The 9,490-nt window shown below is 54.8% G+C and overlaps 1 protein-coding gene and 1 non-coding gene across 2 annotated transcripts; both read right to left on the minus strand.

The window, feature by feature from the left end:
* Nucleotides 1–297: 297 nt before the first annotated feature.
* Nucleotides 298–9,022, minus strand: EEF2 (eukaryotic translation elongation factor 2). The gene is made up of 15 exons (XM_061355904.1): nt 8,865–9,022; nt 8,022–8,236; nt 7,144–7,325; nt 6,856–7,067; nt 5,870–6,048; nt 5,419–5,524; nt 5,027–5,140; nt 4,739–4,877; nt 3,874–4,069; nt 3,437–3,695; nt 3,023–3,130; nt 2,583–2,936; nt 1,649–1,831; nt 1,429–1,561; nt 298–717 (listed from the first exon to the last, which is right to left on the minus strand). The coding sequence occupies exons 1-15, from the start codon at nt 8,865–8,867 to the stop codon at nt 524–526; spliced, it is 2,577 nt and encodes an 858-aa protein (XP_061211888.1). The 5' UTR covers nt 8,868–9,022; the 3' UTR covers nt 298–523.
* On the minus strand, nt 5,315–5,383 carry LOC133213714 (small nucleolar RNA SNORD37). The gene has a single exon (XR_009725861.1). It is a non-coding gene; the product is annotated as a small nucleolar RNA SNORD37 (small nucleolar RNA).
* Nucleotides 9,023–9,490: the final 468 nt, after the last annotated feature.

The raw sequence follows: 9,490 nt of genomic DNA on the forward strand, positions 1-9,490 counted from the left end.
CATTGTCCCGCCCACTATGTAAAGCGCCTTGCCCCTCCAAGCCTGGTCCTCCCCACCGCAAGGGGGCGCCCTATTAAAGCGGAAAATCCCCCCCAATCGCAAAAGTATCCCCTTATCAATTTTAATCATGATCCAATTTTATTAATTCCAGTGGCACTAATACAGGCGGCGATAGTCACGACCGACAGTCACACTGCAGCCCTTCCCCCCCCCCATTTTACATGGAATCACACCCCCTTACACCCCAAACCGGCTTTGTATCGTTTTTTGAGTCAAATAAATACAGAATTGGGCAAATCCGAGTGGAAATGGTTTAGTTCCAATGGCGGAGATGAGGCATGTGCAACACCGAAACCTATAAGGCTGTTTTTTAATCCTTTTCCTCCTCATTTCAAGTCTCAAAATCATTACGAAACCCATTCAATTAATGCAAAGAGATGGCGGTGACGAGCGTTTAAACCCCTTTGCTAATTGCATTCATTCATTCCCTCCCTTCCCTGTTCCCGGAGTCCAAGGAGCTTGATTAGAGCTTGTCAAGGAAGTTATCCAGTGCTGGAATTCCTTCCTTCAGGCCCTTGCGCTTGCGGGTCTCGGCCACCACTTGGCTGGGGCGGCTGGCGCTGTCAAAGGGGTCCCCGGGGAGGATCTGCCAGTGGTCAAAGACGCACTGGGGGAAGGCCTGGCCCCCAGTGTTGGACCGGAGATCGGCTGTGAAACCTGCAGGGAGAGGGGACAGAGTGAGAACCTGCACCCCTGGGAGATGGGACCCACAGAGACACCAACACAACACCCAAAGGAAGGGCTGGGGGAGACGGGGTCAACACATCAGGGGGCTTCAAGATGGGGATGCAATGGTTTGGGTTGGAAGGGACCTTAAAGCTTATCCAGTTCCAATCCACTGCCACAGGCAGGGATACCTTCAGCTAGAGCAGCTTGCTCCATGCCACATCCAACCTGTCCTATCTACCCTGTGTCCAGTTTTGGTCCATGCTCTACAAACAAGCTGTGGAGAGGGTTCAAGAAGGGCCAACAATGTGACAGAAAGACTAGGCAGCCATGTGAGGACAGGCTGGTAGCTGGGCCTGTTCAGCCTGGAGAAACTGGGCTCCAGGGAGACCTTATCATCATGTTCCAGCTCTCTCAGCCTGGCTCCAGAGCAGAGCTGCTCCAGCCCTCGCAGCATCTTCATGGCCTCCTCTGGACTCACTCCAACACTTACCATCCCTGGAGTGATTTAAGACACATGTAGATGTGGTGGTCAGGGACACAGTTTAGTGATGAACTTGGCAGTGCTGGATTAACAGCTGGACTTGATGATCTTAAAGGTATGTTCTAATTGAAATGACTCAATGATGGCTGTGGTCAGACAGTGACATGCAGGATCCCCCCACTCCAGGCTGGGATGAAGCCCCCAGATGCAGCACTCACCAAAGGACTCATTGACAGGCAGGTAGGCCTTGACCACGAACATGGGGGTGCCAGCCACCTGAGTCTCCTCAAACACGTGGCCACGCTTCCTGTTCAGCACTCCATAGATGCCACCAACCACCTGCTCTGGGCACTGCAACAGAGAGATGGGTCAGGATCATGGACCACCTGCTGCCACGTCCTTCTCCAGTATCTTCTGGCCTGAGGGGATGCTCCTCACCTGGATTTCCACAAGGTAGATGGGCTCCATCAGCCGGGGCTGGGCGGTGAGCACGCAGGCGTACAGGCACCTCCTGGCAGTGGGGATGATCTGCCCACCTCCACGGTGGATGGCATCGGCGTGCAGGGTGACATCATGCACATCGAAGCGCACGCCACGCATGTTCTCCTCACACAGGACACCCTGGAACAGCAAAGCAAGGGCTCAACCACCACCGTTCTGGGGACAGCTGTGTTCCCAACCAGGATGCTCTGGGCCCTCAGCTTATGGGAAGCAGCTTTAAGGGGAGGAGGTACCATAGAACCACTTGTGAAGTGGCCTTCCTCACCCAGCAGCTCCAAACCAGCTCTACCTGGCCTAAGGCATCGCCACAGCCCCTTAGAAAAGCCTTCAAGCACCAGAACCATTCCCACCAGCACCTCATGCCTCATCTCCATGGCTCATGTTGGCAGCAGAAGCACCAACATACATTTATGATGCTGCAACATAAATATTTGGCCAGGAGAAGTGTTTTTTTTCACATAAATGGGAAAAAAAGCCCAAGTTGTTGGCATGTAAACTGGAAAAAACCTGCTCCTGTTGCTGCTCCCAACTAATTTCAGTCATCTCTTGCCTAGTCCCGTGCAAGCGATGGGTAAGGCAGACCAGATCCCTGTGGAGCCTCCCAGAGCACCCTTCATTTCCTTTGGATGCCAGCTCTGTTGTTCATCTCAGCAGGTTCTGTCCCTGCTGCTCCACTTTGCTCTGAAAAGCTCTTTCAGATTTGAAGCACATGCTGCTGTGATGGAATTTCTCCACAGTGCTGGGAGAAAGCTTTTTGTCTGGAGGTTGTGTGTCTGAAGTGACCTTCAACCCAGTCACCCTGTTCCATTTATCCTAAAATACACTTCTGAATTACACGTACATTGCCCCACGTGTGATGGGTTTCCCTCACCTCCTTTGTTGCCCACTGGAAGCCAGCCACCACGCTGTCCTTGATCTCATTCAGGTACTGCACCCCCTTGGTGATGTCAGTCAGGATGTTGGGGCCGGTGCCATCAGGACCAAAGCACCAGATCTTCCTGGCCTCGGTGACATCCCACTCATACTTCTCAGCCAGGTAACGAGCTCGTTGCTTCAGCTCCTGACGGGCAGAGACCTCCCCCTTGTCGATGTCCTCAGCCAGGCCATCAGGGAAGGGCCGGGCCTTCATGTAGAGCCTGTTGTGCTTGTTGGGGGACTTGGAAAGGCACATCACGTTGGATTCCTCACTGACTGTCTCACGGTAGGACACAACAGGATCTGATTTCTGCAGTGACAAAGAGCAGGGAACAGCAGTGAGCCACCAAGCAGACCACAGCTCACCAAGGGCTCTGACCACCGCAGCCCCTCTACCTTGATGGGGATGCAGGCATGGTCCTCCTCCAGGTCCTTCAGGCAGATCTCCAAGTGCAGCTCCCCTGCGCCAGCGATGATGTGCTCCCCAGACTCCTCAATGATGCACTGAAAAGACCATTAATGCAGCAGGTGAAGCTTCTGGCTGCAATGCAACAAAACCTCTTGCTCCTAAAACATTAGTGATGGTCTCTGATTTTTGACTCTCAGATCTGCTTTTAGATGCTCTTTCTGCTGACCTGAGGATGATTTGGTCTCACCCCAAGGTGGGACACCGCATTCCCTCCCACTCCAGTGGGCTGGGACCAATGCTCAATTCAAGACTTCACCAGCACAATCATCACTGAAAGCCAAGCCTCCTGTGCCAGCAGCACCAGGATTCCTCCTGGCCCCAAAACCATTCTGGACATTCACCTGCACCATAGGGTCAGACTTGGCCAGACGCTTCAGTCCCTCCACCAGCTTGGGCAGGTCAGCTGGGTTCTTGGCCTCCACAGCCACACGCACGACAGGGCTGACACTGAACTTCATCACTCTCATGTTGTGAGCGTGCTCAAAAGTGGTGATGGTTCCAGTCTTCACAAGGAACTGGTCAACACCAACCAGACCAACAATGTTTCCACAAGGCACGTCCTCGATGGGTTCAACGTAACGGCCCATCATGAGAATGGTCCTGGTGAAAGAGAAGGCTGTTTTAATGAAGTCTGACAGAAAAGCTCCCATAAGGCAGGATCCTGGAGCTCAGCATCGGACCTGGAGCCAGGGCCAAGCAACTCAGCAGCAATAAAAGACTTAAAATAGCACTGGAACCATAAATCTGAAGCACCAAGCACATCCCAGCCAGGACTGACCTTTGAATTGGCTTCAGGTACAGATCCTCCTTCTTGCCAGGTGTGTAGTTTGGTCCCATGATTCTGACTTTCAAGCCAGTTGAGACGAGACCAGAGAAGACACGACCAAAAGCGTAGAAACGTCCCTTGTCAGAGGTTGGCACCATTTTAGAGATGTACATCATCAGGGGGCCTTTGGGGTCACAGTTCTTAATACCTGGGAAAAGGAGAGATCAGCCTGGTTCAGTATTATCTCTAGTATCCAGCACACATCCCCTGTACCCCCCCACCACAGATATCAACACAAGACATAAACCCACTGTTGTCCCAGGCTGCTGACTTCTGGCCAGCCAAAGCAGAGAGAAAGAACCCACAGAACGGTTTGGACTGGAAGGAACCTTAAAGCTCATCCAGTTCCAACCCCTGCCATGGGCAGAGACCCCTTCCACTGGAGCAGCTTGCTCCAAGTCCCTGTGTCCAACCTGGCCTTGAACAATGCCAGGGATGGGGCAGCCACAGCTTCTCTGGGCACCCTGTGCCAGCTCCTCAGCACCCTCATAGGGAAGAGCTTCTGCCTCAGAGCTCACCTCAATCTTCCCTGCCAGTTTAAAGCCATTACATCACCAAGAGATGTTTTATATTAATACAAAGCTCAGCCTGAGCCTTTGGCATACACCCTATGTACTCTCCTGTCAGCTAGCTCAGCCCTCCAGAGTAAATCTCTGAGCTAGTTAAGCATGTTTGATCTGTCCTAGAACAGCTACAGACCCAGGAATTCCAGCAGCTACCGTGATGTGTGCCTGGAAAATGAGATGGCCACAGGGTGGTGGAACACTGAGCACTTATATGAAGAGATAATTAGCAGCAAAGCAGCAGCTCGTCCTACCTATGGCAGCCTCATCATCAGGGGGTCCCTCGTAGAGCAGCTCACAGCGGTACTTCTGGGCTGTGACAGGAGAAGGCAGGTGAATGGTGATCATCTGCAGCAGGGCATCTCCAGCGGGCAGCCACCGCCTCATCACGGCCTGAGCAGAGATCGGAGGAGCAAGACCTGGTCAGGCTGTTCATAACCTGCAGTTCACCTTCCACCTCCAACAGCACCTCCCAACACAAGCAGGGTTTGGAGCTGCTCAGTAACTTAACACAGCACAACTGCTCATCTCCCCAGTCTCACCTTCAGCAGGGGTTTGCCCTCTTTGTCCTTATCTTCACTGTCAAGCTTGATGTCCAGCTTCTCAATCAGTTTAGCTGCCTCCTCCTTCTTGAAGTTCATGATTGCACTGAAGACCTGGAACAGCAACAGCAGTTACAAATGCTGCCCATGACCCAGTTTGCAGCAGCACCATATCTCCAAGGAGAATTTCTGTCCTTGCTCATCACCCAGCTGAACCCACCCAGAGGCACAGGCCTGCCTGCACAACACCCACCACCCGTTTCCCTGCCCACATGGAGTAACGAGACGTGTCAGAGGTTTCAATTTCTTCAAGCAGACAAGTCAGGTCAAAGTGAAGAAATTTTCCATCATCATGCACAGCCCCAGCCTGGGCTGAACACCGAGGAACTCACCTTGAAGATGGGGTCAAGGATGAGCTGGCAGAAGGTCCTGGGCAGTTTCTTTCCATCTGGGCTGGTAGCAGATTTACTGAATTTGCCAGTAGCAGGATCAAAATACCTGGAGAAAGAATCAGGTCAGACAAGTATCAATGCAGAGCTGAGCTACAGAAATGTGACTTGTTCTGGCTGCTGAGGCCAGAGGAAAGAGCTGCTAAAACCCACCTTCATACTTTCCCCCATCACTGGGCTTTCAGAGCAATACTGAACTTACGTTGCCAATCACCATCCCCTCCCCATTATCTGGGTTTCCTACTCATGGGTAACAGCTCCTTTGCTAGCACACACCCCAAGTGACTGAGCCAGGGCTCTAAGCAGGCACAGCCACATCCTCCCTCCTTCCCCATCTCCCCCACTATCAGGCTGCAGCCACATGAAGCTGATCCAGAATTAAACCAATTTTCACCTGTCTCCCCACAGCTTCTTCATCATGTCTTCGACCTTCTTGGCACGCTCAGATGCGTTCAGCTGGGCATCCCCCTTGGCAGCAAACTTTGCAACGTACATTTCAGCAAACTGCTTCAGAGTGAAGGCCCAGCCATGCAGGCCAGAGCCAAAGCCCACTGTGCCCAGCACTGGGTCAATCTGGAAGGGAACCAACATCAGGGCTGTGTTACAGAGGAACCACCACAGCACGTGACACCAATCAGCCCATTTCATCCCAAGCAGCACTGAGTACAAAGGTTCAAGGTGGAGCTTCAGGACTAATCTTGAGCCACTCTGTATGACAGCAGCCATCTCTTGAGTTCGCAATTACAGCCCAGCCCACCTCCGTATCAGCTCTGTATCACACAACCAGGTTGGGTTTTCTTCAACAGGCTCAGCAGCTGCCCTGGTGCGGGTGCAGGGAACACTCCTGTCCTTCTGAGGAAGGATGAGCAGTACAGGAAACCTGCAGCACGTGGTGAGTGCCCAATGGGGAAAAACCAGGAGCCTTTCCTTAGAGCCTCCAGCCCACAGCCCAGCTTGCTCTGAGGAACCCACCCAGGAGCAGGGCTTGGGATGCAGGAAATGGCAAACACCTACTGGCCTCCCATTTCGGAAAAGAGCTGGGGGTGGGATGCTGTATGGGAACCTGAGATCTCACGTCACCCACCATCACAGATGTGATGTGAGCAAGAAGGGGGCCTTCAAAGCAACAGTCCCCTTTGGAAAGGGAGGAAATGCTTCCCTGTGTTTATAGTCTTTATTTGCTCAAGCTTTGAACTAGCATGTTATATTAGATGAAAGCACAACAGAGCTCCAAACCAGCACGCATCTAGGTGAGATAGCATTCTCATTACTCTACTCTTGCTTCTCCACTTGGGACAGGAAAGAAGGACCAAGGAGACAACCAGCTCCCTCCCACTGCAGGAGACAAGCTCAAACACAGCACTCCCAGCTCCCACTTACCATGATGTTTCCCATGGGGCCGCTTTCCCCTTCTCCATAGGTGGAGATGATGACGTTCACGTTCTCCACGATGCGCTGGAAGGTCTGGTACAGCTCTTCTGGCTCCAGCTGCAGCTCCAGCAGTGCTCGGTCCATCTTGTTCATCATCAGGACAGGCTTGATCCTCTCTGCAATGGCCTGACGCAGCACAGTCTCTGTCTGCACGCACACGCCTGCCAAACACAGGGGAGTCAGTTATCCCCAGCTTCAAGCTCACTCAACACACACCCCAGCTGCACAAGCCCTTACCAGAGACGCAGTCTACAACAACCAGGGCACCATCAGTGACACGAAGAGCAGCAGTAACCTCTGAAGAGAAGTCCACATGCCCAGGAGAGTCAATCAGGTTGATCAAGAAGCCAGAACCATCTTTGCTCTGCTTGATGAAGGCCAAATCGTTTTCAGAGAGCTCATAAAATAGGGAAATAGCTCTGAAATGAAAGAAAAACTATTCAAATTGTCATCTACACATTACCTCTCCTGACAGCTTAGAAACAGGCTTTTACTCCAGACAGACAGCTATGCCTGAGTCTAAGGACCTCTCCCAGTGTGGGAGATAACCAGGAGCACAGCCTAAAATCTGCCCTTCCTGTGGCCCTCTGAAACCAGTACCTCTTCTGAAACCATAACCTCTTGTAACCCTCTGCAATCTGAAATGCCCAAAGAGGGTTCCATTTCTTCCAATCAAGCATCTACCCTTTTCCTACAGGGCCCAACCACCTTTCTGAGCTCTCTCCATGCCCATCAGGGTCATAAAACTGCCTGTGGCGACACAGCCACAAGGTACATCACCAGAGGTGCTCCCGAGACAGTTGCTGCACTGCATCCACAGGACTTCAGTGGGCACCAGCCACATCCAACAGTTCCAGGGCTAAAATACAAGGCTGAAGCTCCTGCTGTACGTCCACTTCCCAGTGGCCACTAAGGTGATGCTCTATGACTCACCAGAAGCTACTCACTACTCGCTCTCCCAATTAAGTAATCCTCAAGAGATGAGCTTCTGAACTAGCCTAGACAAAGCCTGATGCTCTCTTCACCCCTCTCATCATCAGTGGAGCACTCAAAGCCCACCCTGAGCTCAGGCCATGCTGCAGGAGCACCGAGGAGCCTGGCAGGAAGGCACTCACGTTGATTTGATGGTGATGCACCGTTCCTGCTCATCCTTTCTTGTGTCGGTGAACCGGGTCTCCCCCGCGCGGGCAGAAGCGATGATTCCAGCTTTGCATACCAGAGAATCAGTCAAGGTTGATTTGCCGTGATCAACGTGGGCAATCACAGACATGTTTCTGATGTTGGCCTTTTTGTCCATGATGGCCCGTATCTGGTCTACTGTGAAGTTCACCTTGACGAGTGAGAGAAGGGGAGGGAAGAGTATAACACGGGGTGTATAGAAACAGCTTCAGCAACTCCAGGGAGCCCAATCACCTGCCATGGCCCCACTGACAGCGGCTCTGCCTGCACTACACCACAGCCCGCAGCAAGGGCACCGCAGACACCGGCGTCACGGCTCAGGCCTGCAGTGGGAGCACTCAGCTCAGCGTCCTCCCAACCGCAGCACCATGAAGGGTGTCCCCCTCAGCTAAACCCAAGCCCTCTCTTGGGCGCTGCTCCGCGGCTGGAGGGGAGGGTGACAGCCCGGAGCGCTGCCCCCGCCCGGCCCGCAGCGTTACATAAGGCAGCCGCCGGCCGCCGCAAAGGCCCGTCCCCGACGTCAACACCGCCGCGGTGCCACATCACCGCCGCTGCCGCCCTCCCCGCGGGCCGGAGGAAGGGCCCCGCTACCACCGGGAACGAGGACCCCGCTGGGGCCGCTGAGCCCAGCCCCACCCGTCTCCCCTCAGCAGCGGCCCAGCCCGGCACGCCAGACCCTGTCGCCGCAGGGCTCCCCGCCGGCGAGGCCATCGCCGCTGACACGAGGAGCGCGGTGCCCGCTGAGCTCGGCAGGGCGGCGGTGGGGCGCGGGGACTCACCATGGTGGCGGATGGCGGCGGATTCTCTGGGGCGGGGGGGTCACAGCAATGGCGGCGGCAACGGCCCTGTCTCGCTGGCGAGCGCAGAGCGGGCGGAAGAGAGCGCTGACGTCAACAGCCCCCTTCTTATAGGGCGGCGCCGGCCGGGGGGCGGCACCTGCGCACCCGGCGAGTTTTGCGCAGGCGCGGCTGCGGCTCTCTGGCCCTCAGCGGCTCTATGGTTGGGGCGATTGGAGGCTGCACGGCCGGGCACCGGGACTGCGCGGGGCCTGCAGCAGGGCAAGCAGCCACCGGACCGACGGGCAGCCCGGGGCTCCGGGTCGTGCAAAGCGGCGGTGCAGCAGAGCCCGGTGTCAGTCCCGTCCCAGCGCCCCGCTCCCATACCCGGCTTGCCGAGGGCCTGTAGCGGCGAAGCTCCAGCGCCCACTGCGGGCAAGGAGGAGCACGGTTCCTCACCTGCCTCCGGATGGGACCCTTGGGGACCCCGCTGCCAGCTCCTGCCTGATTCCTGCACGTGTCTGTGCCAGGCAGGGACCGGCAGGACGGCGGCGGAGCTCCCGTTGGGGTGACAGGATGAGTTACCGGCTGATGGGGTTTTCATAGCGATCGCTTGAAGCTTTAGCACC

This window comes from Neopsephotus bourkii, unplaced genomic scaffold (genome assembly GCF_033783945.1).
Source record: "Neopsephotus bourkii isolate Nb327-2 ecotype Australia unplaced genomic scaffold, CSIRO-AGI_Nbou_v1 NB_838, whole genome shotgun sequence".
Classification (NCBI taxonomy): Eukaryota; Metazoa; Chordata; class Aves; order Psittaciformes; family Psittacidae; genus Neopsephotus; species Neopsephotus bourkii.